General features: G+C 62.2%; 1 protein-coding gene across 6 annotated transcripts; it reads left to right on the forward strand.

The window, feature by feature from the left end:
• Positions 1–212: 212 nt before the first annotated feature.
• SMTN (smoothelin) lies at positions 213–22,880 on the forward strand. Of its 6 annotated transcripts, none has more exons than XM_070475586.1 (21): positions 213–361; positions 2,095–2,225; positions 6,861–7,009; positions 7,376–7,469; positions 7,561–7,639; positions 7,755–7,852; positions 8,921–9,244; positions 9,334–9,406; positions 9,988–10,059; positions 10,143–10,637; positions 10,833–11,005; positions 14,036–14,188; positions 14,277–14,352; positions 15,409–15,573; positions 15,670–15,732; positions 15,943–16,009; positions 16,926–17,099; positions 17,282–17,399; positions 18,152–18,303; positions 19,284–19,448; positions 22,573–22,662. In XM_070475586.1, exons 2-20 carry the CDS (start codon positions 2,175–2,177, stop codon positions 19,426–19,428), a joined length of 2,721 nt encoding a protein of 906 aa, XP_070331687.1. In that variant the 5' UTR covers positions 213–361; positions 2,095–2,174; the 3' UTR covers positions 19,429–19,448; positions 22,573–22,662. The 6 variants fall into 6 exon arrangements, with proteins under 6 accessions (XP_070331687.1, XP_070331688.1, XP_020727252.1 ...); XM_070475587.1 differs by lacking the exon at positions 22,573–22,662 and adding an exon at positions 22,457–22,566; XM_020871593.2 differs by lacking the exon at positions 19,284–19,448 and having other exon boundaries at positions 22,573–22,880.
• The last annotated feature ends 55 nt before the right edge of the window (positions 22,881–22,935 follow it).

The following is a 22,935-nucleotide window of genomic DNA, read 5'->3' on the forward strand; positions in this document are numbered from 1 at the left end:
CCACTCGACCAGCCAAGGTTGCAAGAGCAGTGGCCCCAAGACTGCAATCCAGTACTTCCGAGGCCCGCGAAGGGCGGGGCCTCCGTTAGGGGTGTGGCCGTCAAAATTGAATTTCCCCAATAGGGCACGAGGGTGGGCGGGACCCTCCCCGGAATTGGCTGGCGCGGGGACTCGGGGCGGGGTCCTCGGGGCTGCTGGCGCGGCTGGACAGGCGGTGCTAGCAGAATCCCAGGGACGGTTGCTGAGCGGGCCTGGGATCGCGGTCGCGGCGCCTTCCGCCTGACCGCTCCTAGTCGTCCATCTGTTGGATCCCGAACGACCTAACCTGAGCCCGCGCGGGACGGGCGGACCAGACGAAGAGGTGGGTGTGCGGGGTCTCCGGGTGGCAGCAGGACCCCCGACGGGTTCGAGGGTGGCACCCGGATATGTGGACTCCCAGGGTTTGGGGACCCTCAGACCTGGGAGCTCCCACCCACCCACGGGGGCGCTAAGCCACGGGGTAAAAGTTCTGAGACCTGGGGTAAAGACGCTCACGGATCTCCAGGAAGCTCCACGACCTCCAGGAGTGTAAGTCTACGGGGGCAGAAACCCTGAGGAAGCTCCTACGTTCCTCTGAGGCCCCTCACAACCTTTGGGGACCCCACACTGTGTGACAGGGAGTCATGGGACTGGCGTGAAGCAGCGGCGAGAATTCCTGAGGAGAAAGAGACCTCCCTGGGAGTTCTAGATTCTGCATTAGGGACCCCTGCCCTTCAGAAAACGTGGGGGAACTCAGAGTGTCCACAGAACCTAAGTCTGGTGACTGCTCATGAAGGACCCCAGCAGAGGGAGTTTGGGAGGTTGCCACCTGTCCGAGACTACAGAGATGGGGAAGCAAGCAGCAACTTGAGCAGGCAGAGTCCCACGAACCCCAAGTGTGTGGACTAGGACACCCCCAGACCCATTCACCGGATGAGGTGACTCGAAAAGTGACTGTTCTGGGGAGGGGGAAGGGATGACTGCGGGATGAATCAGCGGGAGCAGAGGCAATCCTGGGGCCATTTCAGGATTCAACTTACAGTACACAACCATACAGTAACTGAGCACCTCTGGTGTATCAGGCCATGGGCCCTGGAGATTCCAGAAAGAGGTTAAGGCTGCAGGACGAAGAAAAGAGTTACACTGGGAAGCTGGGTCAGGATTTAGGGGGCCATTTTGAGAGACAGTAATAGGGCAAGAGGGAGTGTCCTGAGCCCCTGAGGGCACTTTGGAAGGGGACTTCAGAAGGTAGAGGTGGCCAAGATTAAATCCATTCCCTGCCCTCTGGGTCTTTGGGATCCTCCTTCCCCCACGACAACCCTCTGGCCCTCTCCAATCCTGTTTTTCGAAGTCCAGGAGCTGGGCGGATCAGTTTCTGAAGGCTCTTCCAGCTACGGAACTGAATTCTAAGTGTGGGAATTGACAGGAGGAGCTGGGTGTCCAGACACCTGGTTTCATGGAGTCAGGGAAGCTGGCATCGGGGAAGGGCGGGAAGGGGAGGAGTGGAGAGGGGTGTGAGCAGAGGGCTGTCCTCAAGAATTGGAAGACAGGATGTTACCTCCAATGGCTTAAGTTACCTGGGGAAGTGAGAGTGGCCAGAGCAGCAAGGACTTGGGTATGGGCTTAGTCCATAGCCAGAGGCTGAGCTTTTGGGATGACTGGGGGCTGGGCAGGCCCTGGGGATGGGTGGGTGGGGCAGGAAGCCGTGGAGTGTGGCGGGCACCCCCTGGTGGTAAGCACAGCTTGAGTGGGCCTTGTTGGGCCCTGGCTTCGCAATCCAGATCCCTAACCTCCCTGTTTGATGCTTAGCTATGGCGAGGGCCCAGCTAAGGCCACACAGCAAGCTAGCAGTCCAGGTGACTGGAACTAAGGGCTTCTCCTCTTGGTTCGTTGAGTTTTCCAGCACACACTACCGAGGGAAGAAGGCACCTCCCAGCCAGGAGTGACATCACAGACAAGAAGGATGGGACAGCAATGGATGATCATGGGTTAGAGGGGGAAACTGAGGCACAAGAGCCCAAGTGCCTAAGGTTTCTAGAGGCCTCCGCAGGCCTGACTCATGTCTATCCCCTGCAGAATTTCCTGAGCTGGCATCAGGTGCCAGAGGCACTGGGGAACTCACCAGGAAGGGTCGGACGGAGCTAGGGGCCAGCAAGATGGCGGATGAAACCTTAGCTGGGCTGGATGAGGGAGCCCTGCGGAAGCTGGTAAGTGGTCCCATCATCTCTACTATGAGGACAGACAAGCCAGGCCGGAGAGGCAGGGTCTGTCCAGGATACCGCTCAGCTGACAAGAGGAGGTGATGGGGGAGGGGCAGGGGGAAGGCTCAGGGAAACGGCTAGGCCTGTTCCGCGTGGCCGATGCAGAGGTTCTGGTGGCATGTGCCTGTCCATGCCAGGTGCTGAGGTTGTTCCTCCCAGCCCCCCAGTGCCACCACCTGTTTAAACAGTAACTGGTGAGGACTTGCCCATGTGCAGCCACAGGTGTGGGGAGGCTGGATTTGCCTCTCCCAAACAACAACCTGGGCAGTATCCACCCCTGGAGGCAGGCCCAATGATAACAGTAGCAGCAATGATTAGTAATACGCCAGGGCATAGCACGGAGCAGGCTGGGCGGCTAAACACACCATCTCGCAGAATGGCCACAGCAGCTCCAAGAGCCAGGAGAACATTGTGGCTCGGAGACGTGACGTCACCTGCCCAGGAGCACCCAGCTAGGAAAAGGATTAGTCAGGATCCAAACAAACCCCCAAGAGGTTCATGGGAGACCAAGAGACCTGGATAAGTCAAGGCCAGAAGAGCTCATCAAGGCCTTGGGGACCCTTAGGAGCTCTGTGACTTTTAATCTGTCATTTCCCACTCTGAGCCTGTTTCTCTATCTGTAAAATGGGAGGTGGGGGCAATGTGTGTGAACATAATATCTAGGTCCTTCAGTTGGCATGAGGATGGAATGAGGCATGGGCCCAGATCTTGGTGTGGAAAAAGATGGGCCCCCTCCATCCCCTTTCCCTAGCTTCTTCTTGCAGCCCCTCCCCCAACATCCGCACCAGGTACAGAGAGGCAGCGGGGGCAATCGAGCAGGGCAAGTATGTGCCCACCGGCAAGGGCAGAGAGCAGGAAACAGGAGAAGGGGCCAAAGCCCCACCCCCTCAGCCCCTGACCCATGTCCAGGGGGTAAATTAAAAATTTACTTTCCCTGGGAGAAGGCAAATGATCCACCCCACCCCCATTCCATTTCTTTGGAGGCAGGGGCTGGAGCCAGCCAGCTCACACCAGTCACTGGGCAGTGCCCAGTCACCGCCATCATCTACCCAAGGCACTCGGCCTGGAACAGCACCTCACACTCTGGGTGTCTGCCACCGCCACAGGCGGCTGTGTGCAACCTGAAGGAGATGGGCTTCCAAAGGCTCCCACCGTGTCAGCTCGACTCCCCGGCAGGAAGCCAGAATCCTAACTTGGGTAGTGGAGAGAAAGCCAGGTCTCCGCGCACCCCCATCTCTAGGGGTCCGCCCAGGCTCAGGGCTCTCCAGCCGCCAACCCCACTCCATGCAGGCTTGGGTACTGGAAAAAGGGTTTCAGAGAAGCTGGATTGTTGGCTGTAGGCCGCCCATCCCCGACCCCCTCCCTGGGAGAGGACTAGCAAAACCTCGCCCCTCATCTCGGACTCCGAACCCCGCCTCCCCTTTTCTCAGATCCTTCCCATTCCGGTACCGGGCCCTCCGCGGCCAGGCGCCCGCCATTACTGCGCCCCAGCGCCGCCGAGGGTCCCGCCCCGCGCGCGCCGGCCTCGTGGCAGGAACGGGGGGCGTCCCGGAGCCGGGCTCCTCCCCGCGGGGCCGGGCCTTATAAGGGAAAAGTTGACCCGCGCCCCAGCGTCGGGCCGATTTGGGGAACCCGAGATGCCCTCCGGACCTCGGCTCCCGCACATGCCTGCGAACTCGGAGCGGGGCTGTGCGGGAAGGGGGCACCTGGGGCCACGAACACCACGTGCACCTCCGCCACACACCGGGACGCCCTCCGCCTCGGTCCCGGGTCGGAGATGGGGCACTGACACTAGCTGGGTGACCTGCAGAAGCTACTTAAGTCCGCGAACCTGGGTTTCCTCTCCGTAGCCGGGGATGTTAAAGCAGGCGGTGGCGGGGGGCTTCCTGTCTGGCTGGCTCCCGGCCGGGCGCCTCTGGCCCTGCTGCTTGGGAGAAGCGTGGGCGGTGCGGGCGGCCGCGGTTGAGCGGCCCGCGTGCAGTCAGCGCCCTCTGGCGAGACCTTGCTTCGCTGCCGGCCGGTCCCCCTTCCGTACCTGGAGGAGCCGGCACTGAACGAATTCCTCCAAGTCTCCTCCGTGGTACTGGTGGGGACAGGGAGACGCCGGGGCTCAGTCGCCCCCAGCAGAGTACAAAGTACCCGGAGGCCCAGCCCCCCGGGAGGAGGAAGCACCCTCTTTCCTCCCGGGAGAATTTCACCGGGCAGTTTCGGAAACCGCCCCATCTCCTTCCCTTTCCCCCAGCGGACAATGGCGCTTTGTACTTCCTTCCCTCCCAGCAACAGCTCCCTCCACTCTGGGCGGTGGGGCCGGGGAGGGCGGGGAACGCGGGACACACAGCAGGGACACTGTGGGCGGACCTTTGTCTCCAAGCCCAAAGGGAAGGGTCATGCGCAAGGGTGACCAGTGGGGTGGGGCTGTCCGTTCCCCAGCTCTGCCCCACCCACGTGGAGAATCACACAGAGGCTCCCATTTTCCAGATGGGGACGCTGAGGCTCCCAGGGGTGGGCAGAAGTTGCCATACCAGCCTTTCTTCAAGGATGAGAACCCCATCTCAGGATTCCAGGGGGCTGGGAAGGGGAACCCAGGAGACAAAGGGCTAGGACTCATTGCATCTCTGAGCCTCTTTACCCTCTGCACAGGAGGGGCTGCATCAGCTGCGCCCCCCCCCCCCCAAGGCCTAGAAAATCCTTGCTTACCACAGAGGGTTCGGGGCCTGATCAAGTCAGGACTGGGGGTGGAGAATGAGGCTCACCTCATTCTCCACTCCCTCCCACATAATAGGCTCCCTTAAACCCCAGGGCATCTCCAGTCCAGGCTGGAGGGGGTCCCCAGTGTAGTATGAGGGTTCTCAAGATACTCACCGTAGCAGACAGACAACAGTCACAGAGCTATCCTTGGCCCAGGGAAGGCCCCAGAGTCACGGAAACCTGGGTGCAAACCCTAGCTCAGATCACTTCTCCCTGAGCCTCAGTATCCTCATCTGTCAAATGGGGGTAATAGAGTGCCCAGGGCTTCTGTGAAGTTAGAACAGGTATGGGGCTCCACACAGGATCTGGCACACAGGTGCTCAGTAAACGTTATAGATGCCTCTGGGGTCCTGTCCTCAGTCACCTCACTTTTCTCTCTCCCCTCTTGTCTGGCTCTGGAATCAACCATACACAGCTCTGCAAGGTGCGGGACCCCGAATCACCTCCCCTATCCCCACCCACTGCCCCGAAGCGGGGGCCATTGTTCCATTTGACAAGTGAGAAAGCCAAGACCAGAAAAGTTGAGGATATGATTCTGACCACCCAACCGAGATCAACTGGGGCTGGAGCCAGCTGGGGGGCCCTGTCTTGAGCCTCCAGGGACCCTCCCACAGCTCCTTGGGATGTGAAGACTGAAGGTTCCCTGGGGGGCTCTTATCACTTGTCTCTGCTCTCTTCAGACTGGTACAAGTGAGCTCATGGCTAAGCTGGGCCCCCCACACTCCCCGCTGAAACCTCCCCTGCTCCCACCTGACTCCCCCAGAGAGCAGAAAGGAATGATGGCGGAGGAGGCAGAAAAGGCATGGCAGTAGTGTTCTCAGGCCTGTCCCTTGGGGGGGGGGGGGGGGCGGGGCGGTGTGGACAGAGGAAATCACTGTGTTTATACTTGCTCCCACCTGGCGCAGGCCCCACCCTGGGGGCTTATCTCTGCCATTATCGTCCTCAGGGCCCTAAGCCAGTTCACTCTCCCCTCTCCCACAGGGGCTCCGTGGGGGGGATGGGGGTGGGGGCAATAGGACTGGCTGACCGCCCAGAGAAGGTGCCCTTTCCTGGACCTGGTTAGACCAGTCACCTTCTATTTGCCAGGGAGGGACAGGACGGGCCGAGAAGCTGGTGGGAGCACCTGTCCCCATGGGTGCCCTCTCTAGGGCCCTGGGTAGACCCTAGTGCAGCTGTCTTATCTGTCTGGGGAGTTGGCCCTCGCATTACGGGTTGCCTCTTTAATGGTGGCTGGAGCTGGACCAGTGTAGAGAGAAAAACAGCCCCGGCCAGGCAGGGAGCTCTGACTCCTGACAGCCTGCTCCTGCCTCAGTTTCCCCATCTGTTCAATATGGACGAGGCTGCCACCTGTTAGCAAGGCTGTGGTGCTGCGCGACCGTGGGAGTCTCCCTTGCTCACTGCTGGACTTCAGCAGCCTGAATCACCCTTCCCTGCCCAGGGACACTGTTAGGGGCCCTTAGGATGGCCTCTCTCCTCCTCCATGAATGACTCTGTGGCTCTCGGGGTTCGATGAAGGGCTCTGAGAGGCAGGAGTCGAGTCACAAGAAGGCACGCCTGACTTGGCATCTGGTTCAGGTGGGTGGGATGCCGGCTGCCCAGTCCATGCATGGTGGGCCGTCCAGAAGCCCTGGCTGTCATCCGGGTCTCCCCTGAGACCAGGTTTGGGTGGGCGGGCAGGCACGTGACGGGCTTAGGGCAGAGGGAGCCGAGACAGACCACTCATTGTGCCCCAGGCCGAGCCGTGGGCGGCTGGTTGCCCGCCCTCCGCCCCTGGCAGCCAAAATGACTTGCCCCCTGCCCCCCCCCCCCGCCCCGCCTCCACCTGTCCCGCAGTTGGAGGTCACGGCGGATCTGGCAGAGCGGCGGCGCATCCGCTCGGCCATCCGGGAGCTGCAGCGGCAGGAGCTGGAACGCGAGGAGGAGGCCCTGGCATCCAAGCGCTTCCGCGCCGAGCGGCAGGACAACAAGGAGAACTGGCTACAGTGAGTGTCTGTGAGGGGGTGGACATGCAGGCGGGACTGGATGTGCCAGGGCTCAGCGCGTGCTGTGCGGGCAGGCCTGAGCCAGGTGTCTGCTGCCCACCTGGGTGTGCACACGGCAGCACGGCACGCATTTGGAGTAACACACAGGGATGTTTGCGGGCGTGGGCCACGTGCCTGGCCACACCCATGTGGTATTAGTGCTCAGGTCCCTGGGCGTGCATGTGCCAGCGTGTAGCCAGAGGGTGTGCGCAGCTACCTGCCCCTCTGCCGAGGTTCCGGGTACCCTGTCCTGGCCTCCACCCTCAGCCCACATCCTCCAGGACTCGGCCCTGGCCACGGAGGTGACCAGTCATGGTGTCCCCGCAGCTCCCAGCAGCGGGAGGCTGAGCAGCGGGCTGCTCTGGCACGGCTGGCAGGACGGCTGGAGTCCATGAATGATGTGGAGGAGCTGACCGCACTGGTGAGTCCTGGGCCAGGGACAAGGGAGGGGACCGAGCCAGTGAAGACCTGGACTCACAGCCCAACACCTGAGGCCCACCTCTCACCCACAGCTGCGGGGCGCCGCGGAGTACGAGGAGCGGAAGCTGATCCGAGCCGCCATCCGCCGCGTGCGGGCCCAGGAGATCGAGGGTACGCGCCCGCCCTGCCCCACCCCGGCCCCGCTGCACGCTGCCCTCAGTGACCCCTCTACCCCCGCCCCCCCGCCCCCTGGCCTCTCACCTGACACTTCTCCCTTCCCTTCCAGCCGCCACCTTAGCTGGAAGGTTGTACAGCGGGCGTCCCAACAGTGGCTCAAGAGAGGACAGCCAGGCACAGGCAGCACACAGGCTGGAGCCGTGTGAGGTAAGGGGCATGGGCCAGGTCCTGGGCCCAGCGATGCCAGCACCACAGAGCTCCTGTGTGTCTTTCACTGTTGGGGGGGCGGGGTGCCCAGCTTGTGTTTGGGGAATACTGAGGCTCTAATCTCAGGCCTCTGCCCCACTGTCCCAGGCAAGCTCTGGTGACATGTCCCCACTGCAGAGTTCACCTCTACCCAGGCCTTCCCAGCAAAACCAGCTTATCTGCACTGCTCCCAGGCTCCTGTCTGTCTCCCATTACCACCCTGCTGGCCTCCCTGCTCCCAGGCCCACCTCCCACCCCACACTAGCCATCCAGCCTCCGCTCAGCAGACCGGGGATCTCCCTGAAATGCAAATCAGACCCAGGCTCCGGCCCAGCTTAGACCGTCCGTGGCCACCCCTCCTGCTCCAGACAGTCCACATCCTTACCTTGGCTCATCGGGTCCGCCTTCAGGCCCCAGCTGTTTGCAGGGTCTGTTCTCCAGGGCGTGTGTGTAAGGTCAGGCCCAGTAGAGACCACTGGGTCCCTCGACCTGGCAGGACTGCCCCCTAGTGTTAGCTGCTCAGTCGTGTCCAACTCTGCGAACCTGTGGACTGTAGCCCGCCAGGCTCCTCTGTCCATGGGATTCTCCAGGCAAGAATACCAGAGTGGGTAGCCATTCCCTCCTCCAGGGGATCTTCCCAACCCAGGAATCGAACCCGCGTCTCCCGCATTGCAGGCAGATTCTTCACCACTGCGTCACCTGGGAAGCCCCCTACCCCACGGGTTAACCAGGTTGAGGCCAGGGATCAGGGGTCTCCAATCGAGGAATCTGTTAAGTCTGGGAGTCCCCAGTAGGTCTCCTGCTGTCCCCAACCCCTGGCATCAGGATCTGGTGCTCTCTGAACTTCCTGTGGCCAGGCAGTGCCGAGAGGTTGGGAAGTGAGGATCAGAGCCCGCCGTGGTGCACCAGCGACCACGCTTGTGCAGGTGCACTTGCAGGAAGCCATGCCCAGCCCCGCTGCTTTGCATGCCCTGCCCGGGGCGCTGCCAGCCTAGGGAGCTTTGGCCGCATCCTGTGGGCCTCCCGCAGGTGCCAAAGCCAGAGGAACAGAAGCAGCAGGTGGAGGTCCCAGAGCCAACCCCGACCCCCAGCGGCACCAGCCGGGATGTGACCACGGTGACGCTCCTGCTGCGTGTCCCGCCTGGGGACACACCCAGCCCACCTGCCTCAGCCGACGGTTCGCCCACCACTACCTCTCCTGAGCCTCCGCTGGAGCCTGCCGAGGGGGCCGCGTGCCCTGCCCCCAAGGCTCTGGGCAGTCCCGAGCCTCCCCCAAGCCCGCCCAGGGTCGCCAGCCCTGAGCCCCAGGAGCCTCCAGCCACCCACAGCACAGACGGGCAGGTGGTCGACAAGGTGAGTCGGGATGAGGGGCGGGGTTGCCAAGCAGGTGAGCTCCCGGGTCTGGGAGTCAGGCCCCTGCCCACACCGTGTCTCCCCTGCAGCTCCCACCCGGCCCCACGGAGCCCCCTGCCGCACAAGGCCCCACCAAAGGTCGCTCCGACACAAAGAGAGCAGGTGAGGGTTCCAGCAGCAGAGACAGCGCGGGCCTCCCCTTCCCTGCCTGCAAAATGGGTTGTGGTGCCTGGACCGCTCCAGCACCCTCGGGTCCAGGCCCTCTCTGACACTGCCTCCTCCCACTGCCCCTGAGGTGTCCCCGCCCCACGCCCAGCCCACTCCCCCCCACCCATGGCCAGAGGCTCTCCTGCAGCCTTGAAAGGCAACGGGCCTCAGGCACATTCTTTTCCCCAATAAGGGAGTGCACCCATCTCCCAGCTGGAGCTGTGGGCAGTGCTGGCCAGGGGAGTGTCCCCCTTCCCCATCGGCAGGGAGGATCTGGGCACCCTTCCTCTGGCCCAAGCCTAGCCCCAGCCCCCAGGAGTGTCCAAGTCATCCTGGGGTCAGACCTGTAGCGGGAGGAGGGGCCTGTGAGAGAGAGAGAGACGCAGCTGAGCGGGAAGCCGGGAGCTGTGGGAGTTGCAGGATGGGCTGGTAGGCTGAGGGGCTGTGGAAGAAAGGACTGCAAGAGGTGGTCCCCACCGTCCACTCTCCGTTCTCTGCCCCCCCACATGGCCGCTACCGCCTCCCCGCGCTGCCAGACCTGGCTGACCCTCGTCCCTGCCAACGCTCCCTGTCTGTGCTCAGCCCCCGCCAGCCAGCCCAGAACCGAGGTACTTGCCTGTTTCCCCCAGCCCTGGGCTCTGGGCAGTGCCTGTCCCAGCCAACCACTGACGGCCTGCCCCGTCCCGTCTAGAACCCACCCCCCTCGCTAGCGGACCTTCCCCGTTCCAGCGGGCGGGCTCCGTCCGGGACCGCGTGCGCAAGTTCACATCCGAATCTCCTACGGCCACGGCCACGGGGCTCCAGGAAGGCCCACCCCGCGCGGCCCTCGGTCCCTCGACCCCTGCCAGGCTCCCAGGCCCCGCCCACACCAGCACCACCCCTGCCGCCTCCTTCTCCTCCTCCAGTGGCCCCTCCTCGCGGGGGACAGCCCGGCCCCTGGCCCAGCTTCAGAGCTGCCCCCGGGAGGAGGGCCCCAGGGGGCGGGGCTTGGCCGTCAGGCCCCTTGAAAACAGAGCAGGGGGGCCCGTGGCGCGCTCAGAGGAGGCCAGCGCCCCGCTGCCCGTGGCCGTGGGCGCCGCCGAGCCAGGGGCCAGTATGAAGACCACATTCACCATCGAGATCAAGGATGGCCGGGGCCAGGCCTCCACAGGCCGGGTGCTGCTGCCCACGGGCAACCAGAGGGCAGGTAGGCCTCCCCGCTGCCTCCCCACTGCCGGGGATGCCCGTCTGTGGCCGCCCAGCTCCACACACAGAACATGTACTGTGGCCAGGGCTCAGGGTGTCTCCAGAGGGTGCGCTGGGAACCAGGGGCGCCATCAGCCTGGACTGGCAGTCGCCCCCACCCCACCTGATCCTGATGGTCGTCCTTCTCCCCCTCCAGAACTGACGCTGGGGCTGCGGGCGCCCCCCACCCTCCTTAGCCCCAGCAGTGGGGGCAAGAGCACCATCACCCATATCAGCAGCCCTGGGAACCTAGCCCGGCTGGGCAGCGTGACTCACGTCACCAGCTTCAGCCCTGCCTCCCTGGGTAGCCGAGGAGGCTGCAGCATAAAGGTGAGCCCTTCCTCCTCACCCCACCAGCCTCCCCATCATCCGCCTCATGTGGACGGCTTCCGGGTGTTAGGGCTCGCCGGGCCCCTCCCCTACTGCACACACGGGAAACCGAGGCCCAGAGGAGGTGCCCACAGCCCACAACCAGTTGGTGGCAGAGCTAAGGCCAGACCCTCGCCAATCAGCCACTAGGCATATCGGAAGCTCACCGCGTACCGGCCTTAAGCTTCCCACGTGATGATCTCTGGCCCCTCCTCCAGAATTGGCCAGTGCATTCCTCATGAACTGATGGGAAAACTGAGGGCAGGGAGGGTGGTGAGGGCTTGCCCCACCCCCCCCCCACCCCCATCCTGTAGCCGCCCCAGGGGCCCTGCTCCAACCCTGCGCTGGACCTCAGCCCCGAGGTGCAGAGCTGCTCATCTGCTCATCCAAGATCAGCCTGGCCCGTTGGGAGACTGGAGATTAGCGGTTGCCATCTGCGTCAGCATCTCGGGGGAGGGGAGACTGGGCCGAAGCACCGATGGGGGCACAGGCAGGGGGGTGCCAGTCAGGTGAGGCGGCAGCCGAGCAGGTGCCTCGGGAACCGAATCCGCTGCACCCTTCCATTATTCATCCTGGAGCCCAGCGTCAGCTGGCTGGAAGCTGTGCGGGGAAAGGAATCCCCAGTGAGCCACCCGGCTGCTCAGGTAATGGCCTCAGTGCTGCTCCAGAGACTGAGTGGGACTTCAAAGTGAGAGGGAACAGAGCCAGCTTTAGGGGTGACAGGGAGCGGGCAGGGGCAGGAAGCACCCTTCCCCTCCCAGGTTGGCACTTAAACAACTCTCTGCCAAGGAGGTGAGGACAGGGTGTCTGAGGCCCTGGGGGTGATGGGAGGCACCGCAAGGGGCCTGGGGTCTGAGACCACCAATTGGCCTCAGCGTCCCCCTCCAGAACCAAAGGGAGGCAGATGGTGCGCCTGGGATGCACCTGCTCAAAGCTGTGGTTGGATCTGAGCGCCAGAGGCCAGCAGAGGACCAGGCACTCGCCGCAGCAGATTGCACGAAGTCCTGGCCCCACCTGCTCGAGGCTTTCTAAGGCGGCATGGCGTGAGGGCCGAGCAGAGGATGCAGGCGTCTGGAGCCTGGCAGGCTGGGTCCTCTCGGCTCATGCACACGGGGGCCCTGATAGGCCCGTGCCTTCTCCCTCCCTCCGTCTCCCCACCCACGGGGCATAGGCAGGCCTTCAGCACCTGGGCAGCCTTGCTGTTCCGCCGGTCTGCGATCTCTGCAGGGCCAGGGCCAGGCCTGGCGGTCCGCCTGCTTGGGCAGGCCGCCCCTCCCCCACGGCCCCCCTCCAGAGGGAGCCCAGAATAGGTTTCTATTTGGGCTACAGCCCCAGCTGGCGGGCGGCAGGCCGGGAGGCCAGCAGGGGCGGGGCAGGCCTGCTGCCCTTGCCTGCGCCCTCAGGACCAGCTGCAAAGCCTGAGTCGGCCAGCCAGGAGCGGCGGTCCCCAGCACTGTCCCCAGCGCCATCCCACTGCACAGCCCCCTGCCAGCACCATGCCGGGGGTCCCAGGGCCAGGCTCGGAGCTGGCCGCAGCCCTCGAGGAGCGACTGGGCCGGGCCTTGGAGGAGCTGCGGGCGGTGGCTGAGGCAGGTCGGGCGGCGGTGACCCAGGCTGCTGAAGCAGCAGCCTCGGCCGTGGAGCCCGTGGCCCGGGCAGCCGAAGAGCTGCGGGCGGAGACGGCCACACTGAGCCGGCGGCTGGACGCGCTGGGCAGGCAGGTGGAGGTGCTGAGCCTGCGGCTGGGGGTCCCGCTGGCGCCCGACCTTGAGCCCGAGCTGGAGCCCAGTGAGCTGCTCCTGGCCGCCTCGGACCCCGAGGCCCTGTTCCAGGCAGCCGAGGATGCCGGGACCCCCGTGGCCCACCCGCCTGCCTTCAGCACCCGCCGCCGCTCCTCTGCCGGCCCTGCCCACAGCGCCAGCCTCGTAAGTCCCCATGGACGGCCGGGAGGGGGTGGTTTTGAGCCAGGCTCGGCCTTTGCCGAAGGACCTTGGGTGTGCCACCACCCGCTCTGAGCTTCAGTTTCCCTGTCTGTACAGGGGACTGCGGCACCGGTGCTCCAAGGCTCAGGCGAGATGGTGCCATGCCCCTGGCCCTGAGGCACGCGTGGCGGCTGCCCTGGCAGCCCCTGGCCGGGGCCCAGCCCCCAGCCCCACCCCCACTCCCTGCCCCCGCCAGGCTGAGCCTCCCCGAAGCAGCTGCCACCTCGTCTCTCCTTACCCTTACCGCAGACCAAGGGGCCCTGCCAGGAGGGGATGGGGCTGTGATAGCTGGGCGGGGGCTTGTCTGCAAGGGGTCTGGGGAGGTGCCCTGGGATGGGTATCGGGCTAGGTTGGGACTGCAGGGGCCCCTGAGGGGGTGACGTGCTGGGGGAGGGGAGCAGGGCGAACTCCAGAGAGGACTTGGCTCTGGGCAGCCCTGGTCAGACACCTGGTCAGGAGCCTGTGGGCCTTGGTCCAGCTCCCTCACCGTGTGGACGGGGGACACGTGCTGCCTGGGCACTGGCCCAGGAGGACCCAGGCTTTGGGTACGGGCAGGACAGGGCACAGCCTGCCTGGGAGGGGGCTGGGAACGAAGCGGCAGAAGGAACTCGGGTTCAGGGGTTAGGCTTCAGCTCAGACCCCGGGCCACGTCACACTTCCAGAAAGACTGGGGACAAGTCCCACAGCTGCCCTGAGCCTCAGCTTTCCCTTCTGTTAAAATACCCAGTGTTCACACAGTGCTCACTACTGAATGGAAATCGCCATTATCGCCACCCTCAATTGTATCACGACAGTTCTGGGTGCACGGGAAGCCCAACGACAAAGGTCTCAGTGCCTCATCCCTGAGCCTCACACCAGCATGGCCATCCTTGGGCAGGTGGTCCAGCTGGCTAGTGGTATTTCAAAGGCTGTGCCAGCAGCCCCAGGGCCTGGTCTCCTGTCCTTTGGAGGCACAGTTGGTTTCATCTGCAGCCCTGCTTGTAACCCATACCCTTGCCCCTCTCCGCAGATGGAGCCGGAGCCAGCAGAGCCCCCCTCTGCAGCAGTGGAGGTGGCCAACGGCGCCGAGCAGACCCGAGTGGACAAAGCACCAGGGAGCCGGAGCCCACTGAGCGCCGAGGAGCTGATGGCCATCGAGGATGAGAGTGTCCTGGACAAGATGGTATGGCCGGATCTGATGGACTTGGGGGTGGGCAGGGGGCCGGGGCAGGCAAGCACCAGGTGGGCAATGATGGGGGCTCTGTCTGCAGCTGGATCAGACTACGGACTTTGAGGAGCGGAAGCTCATCCGGGCTGCACTGCGTGAGCTCCGACAAAGGAAGAGAGGTAGAGAGCCCAGTGCCCCCACCCCGCCCCCAGGTCCAGCTGCCCCCCTCACTGGGGTCCATTCAAGGACACTCCAGCTCAGTAACGCCCTCCCCAGTGTCTTCTCTAGACTCAGCTTCACCTTTTCTGGACCCGGCTCTTGCCTGGCCTCCTTCCTCTGGATCCAGCGGTTCTGTTTTCTAGATGCTTCTCTCCTGCTTCCCAGACCCAGAGGCAGCTTCTCTTCTCCCTCCTAGACCCTGGTCACTCTCTCCCCCAGCAACTCCTGCTTGGATCCAGTTGCTTCTCCAAGTTCTCTCAACTGCTCCTTCCCTGAATCCAGATACTTCTCCTTCCAGCTGCTTCTCTCTCCTCAAGGTCCACCGATGACCACCTTGGGCTCTGCCTTCTTCCTGGGGCACAGCTACATCACCCCCAGACCCAGCTCTTCTTTCTTCCAGCTTCTAGTCTCGTTTACTTCTCCAGATTCTTTCAGTTACTCCCTCTCTGGATCTAGCTGCTTCCTGCAGGGCCCACAGATGGCTGGCCAGCCTTTATGCCCACCCACCTGCTGCTTCTCTAGGCCCAGTTACCCCCTTTGCCTGCTTCTCTCCCAACTCCCCTGTCCCTGGATCAAATGACTTCTCAGCTACCTCCAATGACTCCGTCCGTGGACTTCCTCTAGCTGCTCTTCTCCCCGCTAAGACCTGTTTGAAGGCCCCCGCAGCTGCTGCCCTCCGTGGACCCTGCTACTCCCTCCCTTAACTGGAGATACTCCCTCCCAGACTCAGCTACTCATTCGCACAGACAACTCCCTTCTTGGATCCACATACTCTCCCCCTTCAAGTTGAGCTATTCCTCATTTCCGAGTGCATCGCACACCCCCATTCCGTCCCAGGTCATGGCTCCCTCCTCCCCGCCGCAGCTACTCCCAGAGAGGGCCCTTGCCCCCCGTGTCTTCAGTGTTGCTAACGAGTTGCCCCCCACCCCATCTGTGTGCCCCATGTGCCCGTGCATATGTGCTGTGTGGGCGATGGTGACCTTTCTGGGGCATGCGTGGGACCATCCCCCACCCAGACCAGCGGGACAAGGACCGAGAACGGCGGCTGCAAGAGGCCCGGGCCCGGCCAGGGGAGGGCCGCGGCAACACAACAACCAAGACCACCACGCGGCACAGCCAGCAGACGGCCGACGGCTCCGCCGTCAGCACAGTCACCAAGACCGAGCGGCTCGTCCAATCCAGTAAGGGGCCAAGCCGGGCTCAGCACGGGATCGCGTCCCCCGCACGGCCCCGCCACCCCGCCGCTCACACCCTTCCTCTCACCCCTGCCCATGCAGATGACGGCACACGGACGGCCCGCACCACCACAGTGGAGTCGAGTTTTGTGAGGCGCTCAGAGAGTAAGGCCACCGGGCGTCTCCACGTGCCTGCCTGCCAGCCCACCTCCTCAGGCTCTTCCTCGAACTGTCTCTCCGAACTTTCGTCTGTGTGTCTCTCTGTCCAGCCGTCACTTTCTCTTCTCTGCCTGTGGCTCCCTGCATCCCTCCGCCAGCCTCCCGCCCGTCTCCCAGCCCGGGACCTCACTGTGCTCCCCTTTCCTTCTCTTGCAGATGGTGGTGGCAGCACCATGATGCAAACTAAGACCTTCTCCTCTTCATCATCCAAGAAGATGGGCAGGTGAGCACAGGTACCTGCTCCCAGACCATGGGGGAGTCAGTGCCGCACGGGACCTTGCTGCATGCCCATTCGGCAGATGGGTAGAGCACGGTGTTGGGAGATGTTGGACACACAGCCAGAGAGGCGTAGAGTGAGAGTCAGAACACTCCTGCTTGCCTTGCCATTTCACGTAATTCTCAACCACACCAAATCATTGGGGGAGGCCAACGATTTGCTTGGGGTCTTAGAGAGGCCTCCCCAGCACACTGAGCTACTTTCCAGTGTCTACAGATCATGTCCCATGTCACAGAGAGCATCTTTCCATCTTAACCCCGTGGAGGAGGGGTAAGCCTATGTTACAGAGGATGTTGGGGCAGGTAGGGTCAAGAATTCAGGCTGGGTACTGCAGGGGTCCAGAGACTCTGCGTCAGAGACCTGTGTTCAAGTCCTTGCACTGGTCCTGCTCCCTGTGCCCTCTGAAATCTGAGGCCACAGGCCTCCATTTCCTCATCTTCAGTGGAAGTGGTAAGCCCACCCTAACCCTTGTGAAATTTTAAATGACACGTAGAAAAAGCTCAAGAGACACGAGCTGTTATTATTGTTACCATTACTATTAGCACATTGGTGGTCATTATTAGTTGATAGTGCCCGGAATGGGAACACACCTGTAACCTGAGGATATAATGAGCCTTGGAAGAGAACTCCCCAGGGGCCAAGTCTGTTGAAAAGAGCTTGGCTCCTACTTTCTATTCCTTTGAGCCTCAGTCTACTCTGTAAAATGCGTGTGATGGGAGCCCCTCCGTTGCTGGCTGGCATTGCTGGTGGTGGAGATACCGCAAGAGAGTAGGGTCTGGAGCGTGACTAGACCTTGGCGAGTCGTGGTCGAGGCACAGGAGCGGCTCCCCTGGACCCTAACAGTCGCTTACCCACCCCTCAGTATCTTCGACCGGGAGGATGAGGCCAGCCCACGGTCTGGCAGCCTAGCGGCGCTGGAAAAACGCCAGGCAGAAAAGAAGAAAGAGCTGATGAAGGCGCAAAGCCTGCCCAAAACCTCAGCGTCCCAGGCGCGCAAGGCTATGATTGAGAAGTTGGAGAAGGAAGGCGCGGCAGGGTGAGCCGCAGTGGGCAGGGCGGGGCCTAGTGACCACATGGGGCGGGACCTGGGCTCTGGTGGGCGGGGCCTCGTGATCACACGGGGCGGGGTCTGGGCTCTGGTGGGCGGGGCATGAAGGTAAAGGTGGGCGGACGGAGAAGGTGCCCACTATAACCTGGCTCCCGACATGGATCCTGCAGCAGCCCAGGCGGACCCCGCGCGGCTGTGCAGCGCTCCACCAGCTTCGGGGTCCCCAATGCCAACAGCATCAAGCAGATGTTGCTAGACTGGTGCCGAGCCAAGACGCGTGGCTACGAGGTGAGCCCTAGGAGGCCAGGTGGCCTAGTGAGGGCCTCCCCGCCCGCATATGCCCCCAGCTGCAGCTGTACCCTTCACAGCCACCGTGTCTGGCAGGGACGATGGGAATTCCTCTTCTGTGACACGCAACAGGCCGTGTGTGTGTGTGGCGTTCAATCATGTCTGACTCTTTGTGATCCCGTGGACTGTAGCCCTCCAGGCTCCTCTGTCCATGGGATTTTCCCGCAAGAATACTGGAGTGGGGTGCCATTCCCTTCACCAGAGGCTCTTCCTGACCCAGGGATTGAACCTGGGTCTCCCGCATTGCAGGCAGATGCTTCACCATCTGAGCCACCAGGGAAGCCTCATAACATGCCCTAGATTCCCCTAGATTCCAGAATAAGTGGTTAAAGTGGCAGGGCCTAGAGAGGGCCCTTGGATGGTGGGCAGGGTTCAGGACCAGACCGCACTCTTGGAGTCTTCCCCCTCATTGCTCTGCCAGTGCACTGGGTAAATGTCTGTACACCAGGGAAAGAGTGACGAGGGCATGACCATGGCCTCAGCTGGGTGGTGCTGGGCCTCTTGGTCACTCTGGCCCACTAAGTAGCAGATACAGGAGTTAACAAACAGTGGGAGGAGGCACTGCCCACCTACTGTGCAACCTTGGGCAAGCTCCAGAGCCTCTCTGAGCTCAGCTGCCCTATATCTGGAATGCCAAAACACCAGCGGGTGGAGGGCATAGGGGCGCTGACAGGTCCTCCCACCACCCATAGCATGTGGACATCCAGAACTTCTCCTCGAGTTGGAGTGACGGGATGGCCTTCTGTGCCCTGGTGCACAACTTCTTCCCTGAGGCTTTCGACTATGGGCAGCTCAGCCCACAGAACCGGCGTCAGAACTTCGAGGTGGCCTTCTCATCCGCCGAGTAAGTGTGGTTGCTGGCACCTTGCTGGTGTCGGCCAGGCGTCTGGGGCTGGGCGATCTGCGCCAGGCCCAGCCGCTTCGAGGCTCCGTGGAGCCGGCCAGGCCCACTGTCATTCAGAAGCTGAGCCCTCCCTCCCCCAGAAAGCCCCCGTCCTCTCCCACCCCACCCACCTGCTGCTGAGCGTGCCAGGTGCCCGCCGGAATGAAGGAGCCAGAGGCCCACCTACCAGCCCGGGCCACGGCCCACCAGGTGGCCCTGTCCGTATCCCCTCCATCCTCCGTCTGCCCCCTTCTCCCTCTCTCTCTGCCCTTTCTCTGTCCTGCTTTCCTCCCACTATCACCAGAGCTTCCTGCTCCCACGGGATCCCGGCTGGAGATTCCAAAAGGAGGCTCCTGGCCCGGGCACCGTGCCCGCCCAGCCTATATAGGTGTTGCCAGAGGCTTATATAGGACTTCCGCAAGCCCTCCACTTTGGAATCATTGCCCCAACTGCGCACCTCACCCTCAGCACCCTCCTCCACCTGTCTCTCCTCCTCTCCCTCTCTCTTTCTGGTTCCCCCCAGATTTCTTCTTCCTCCTCCCCCCCCCTCCACCTCCTCTCACGCCTTCCTCACCCCCGCTCCCCGGGGCACAGCCCTCCTCTCCAACCCCGGCGCCAATGCCATCGCCCCCACCCCCCCCCCCCCGTTCCCTCCCGCTTGCCCCGAGAGTTCTCTGCACCTGTGACTGATCTGGCCCCCACCCCTGTCTGCATCGCACACCATTAGTGAACGGGTAGTGAGCGGCACGTCCACGGTGGGGAGGGGGCATGCGGGAGGCTGGCAGACTGCGGCACCGAGAACGTAACTGAACTCATGTCTCTGTGTGTGTGTGTACGTGTGTGTCTCTGTTCTCCCCGCTCTCTTCTCTGCCTCTTCCCCCCACCTCGCTGCCCCCTCGGGCCCGCCCCCCCGCCCCTTCCTGGCCCCCTACCCTCCCCAGGACCCATGCGGACTGCCCGCAGCTCCTGGACACAGAGGACATGGTGCGGCTTCGAGAGCCTGACTGGAAGTGCGTGTACACGTACATCCAGGAGTTCTACCGCTGTCTGGTCCAGAAGGGGCTGGTAAAAACCAAAAAGTCCTAACCTCTGCTCGGGGCCCCACGGTGAGGAACGCCGCCTTGCTCGCCTGCCCTGTTACGCTGGATCTGCTCGATGGGGCACAGAGAGAAGCCGGGGAGGTCGGGGCTGAGGGGGAAGCAGAGGGGCCCTGAGAAGAGCCAGCAGGAGCCAGACACAACCTGATCTTCTGGTTGCTCAATACCTTGCAGATGAGACCATTCTCAGTAGGCAGTGATGACCAAGATGGGCAGGACTGAGCTGGAGGAAGCCCAGGAGGCCATGGGATCCCAGCGGGGAGCCACCCGACCCATCCAGCGGGGTCTAGGACAGCTCGCTGAAAAAAGTGCACACTAAGCTGGCATCAGAATACCAAATTCAGGCTAAAGGAGGGAGAGGAAGTCCCGGGCAGAGGGGTCAGCCAAGTGCCCGGGGTGGGGTTGAGGGACGTGGAGGGCATGGCACACCCAGGCAGGGAAGGATGTTTGTTTAGTCTGGGTGTGAGGGGGAGGAAGGGGTCATATTCAGGAGTCTGAGCTTCCTTCTGAAGACAAGAGTTGTAAAAGTTCTTCAAACAGAGAAGGGACGTAGGTAGCATTTTAGAACAATCTTGGTGAGGCCTGGTTGAAGGACAGGGAGGGAGGGGATGGACTAACCAGCTAGAGAAGCTTAACTAGAGAGATAGGAGTTTTGATGGATCCACTGCAGAAGGGGGAGGGTCCCAGGCCTCCAGCTAGTGCACTGGGGGGTTGGTTGTGCCATGCTCCATGGTGAGAGGCTCAGGAGCAAGGCCAGTTTAACAGGAAGATGTTTCCGGTGGAGGTCCCGGATCCCCAAACCAGCCGTGGCATTTCCTGTCTGGTCACCTCACATCAGGGCCACAGTAGAGAATGCATATCTTGAGCTTACTGCCCATTACAGACCAGGAGTGTGCCAGGGGATGGTAGGTCAGAGCCAGGGCCGGAAACTCCCCACCTTGTGGCTCTTTTCCTGGCCCCATCCCTTTTCCCACCCGTTTTGTAGAGAGAAGAAAAGACAAAAGGTTCAGAGGGAGGAAAGGGATTGCCTGAAGCAATGTGAATCAGGGGCAGAGCTCGCAATGCACCCAGATGCCCCTCAGGGCCTGGAGCCATTGTGAGGGGCCACCGCCACGTGCACACATAGATTCAAAGAAGCCGTGCAGGTGAGCGGAGGATGGGCATGGTGCTGTCTCCAGGTCATATATGGACTTAGGAGCTGCTGCCCAGCAGGCCAGCCTGAAGGGAGAGGGGCCCAGTCCGGCCCCGTTCCAGTTGGAAAGTGTGACTCAGCCGTGCTGTTGTTCGGATTGCCTGGTGTTTGGCCTGTCACTGGGGCAGCCAGAGCCCTGTGCCGTGAGCCCCGGTGTAAACAATGGCTTTATAAGGTCTCCAGGGAAGACACCAGAGGTGGGAGGGAGCTCCACGATGGGAAAGGCCAGGATACCCGGGGAGATAGCCGCAGCTGGTAGAAGCTACAGAGAAAGGCTGCCTCTTCACCACAGTACAGCTGGAACAGGCCCAGTCTGGGGCAGAGACGACCCCCAGGGCACATAGCACATCAGCAACAGAGTCAGGAACCTCTCACTCATTCTCGGTGCTTCCAAGGACTCAGATGAGGCAAAGAATGACTATGCTGTTGCTGTAAAGATGGGGAAACTGAGTCATGGGACAGGGTTTGCTCTAGCTTCCACAGCTGGCCGGGAGTAGAGCCTACACTGAAACGGGTCCCCTGCTTTCCTGGCTTCTTCCCTGAAGGAGTCCTGGAGAGAGGAGAGTGGGCCCTGGCCCTTACATGGTTTGACCTTGAGGGTTTGACCTTGAAGGCACAAGATGGCAGGTAGTCCTGGGCCCTTGGGTGTCTTGGGAACAGGAACAATTCCTTTCCTTATGCCCTCCCTGCCAAAGGAAACTCACTTCACAACAGTGACAGTGTTAACTGTAACTGTATGCCAGGCGTGGCACATGGGAGAGAGGCAGGAGAGGTCTGGCTCCAGGAAGGGAGGGGAAATGGAGCCAGGGAACACGCTCTATCTCTGAGCCCTGGGGCTGCCAGTTATTTAGTAGCTGCAGCCCACTCCCCTCAGAGTGGGGAGAGGGCTCCTGCGATATGGAAGGAAGGGGGCCCCAGGCAGGTGCCAACATCCAGGGCTGGGGGCCTGGATCACATCAGGCCCAGTCCTGCACCTACTAAGCTGCGGAGCTGGAAACGAATGACTGTTCTGTGAGCTTCCCTGGTAGCTCAACTGGTAAAGAATTAGCCTGCAATGCAGGAGACCCTGGTTCGATTCCTTGGTCAGAAAGATCCGCTGGAGAAGGGATAGGCTACCCACTCCAGTATTCTTGGGCTTCCCTGGTGGTTCAGCTGGTAAAGAACCCACTGGCAATGAGGGAGACCTGGGTTCAATCCCTGGGTTGGGAAGCCCCAGGAGGGTCACCTGGAGGATGACCACCTCACCCTGGAGGATGGTCAGCAGGGTGTCCTGGCCCCGAGTGTGATGCTAATGGTCCAGTGTGTACTGACTGGGACACTCATCTGCGCCCTCCTGTTAAAGAACTGCCTCCCACACATACATACACCTCCCTGGCCTCTGTCTCACACAACAGGGATGTCCCTTGAGGCAGATGGGGGTTCCCAAGCTGCTCTACAGGAGGTCCCAGGCCAGGGAGCTGGCAGATAATCCAGGGTTCAGAAGGTCACTGGAGTGGTCCTGGATGCAGAGAAGGATTTGCAGCCCTTTAGGTACCACGGTCCACCTGAAAGGCTTTGCCAGCTAGAGTGTACCTTTGAGAGTGAGAAGGAGGCGGCCCGCCAGAGATAAGGTCCTGAAGTCAGGACCTCCCCAGGGTTAGGGGTTGAGACCGCAACCCTGCAGTAGGTCCTTGGGCCTGGACATTGGAGATGGGGCAGGGATCTCCTCTTTCGCCTCCATTTGCCTGGCCTTGCTCCTTATCAGGGTGCCTCCAGGCGTGGGTGGGTGGGTGGGGCCTGGGGTTTCCGCCTTCCTAGAAGGCTTTTCCCCCATTCAATTGATCAGGAGTCGAATTTATGGAAGACCCGCAGGCTGCAGCACTGGAAAGACCTTCGAGTAGAGGGGTTGCCGCAGGAGGTGGGGCCAGCGCTGACAAACACTCCTGTGCCCCCTCCCGGCAGGATGCTGGTGGACTGCGTACCCCTGGTGGAGGTGGAGGACATGATGATCATGGGCAAGAAGCCCGACCCCAAGTGCGTTTTCACCTACGTGCAATCGCTCTACAACCACCTGCGGCGCCACGAGCTGCGTCTGCGCGGCAAGAATGTCTAGCTTCCCCGCCGCCGCCCGCACGGCCGCCCGCGGCAAGCAGCGCCCACCATCCAGGCACCGTCCCCTCCCTGTGCGCCTGCCCACCGCTGCCCTGTCTGTCGCGGCACCTTCCCACGCAAACACGCAGCGTTTTGATAAATTATTGGTTTTCAACGGCCCAGATTTCTCTCTGCCTCCCTTCGGGGGTTGGTTGGAGGGTGGCCGGGCAAGGT

The sequence above is a fragment of the Odocoileus virginianus genome, chromosome 12, assembly GCF_023699985.2.
Source record: "Odocoileus virginianus isolate 20LAN1187 ecotype Illinois chromosome 12, Ovbor_1.2, whole genome shotgun sequence".
NCBI classification, from domain to species: domain Eukaryota; kingdom Metazoa; phylum Chordata; class Mammalia; order Artiodactyla; family Cervidae; genus Odocoileus; species Odocoileus virginianus.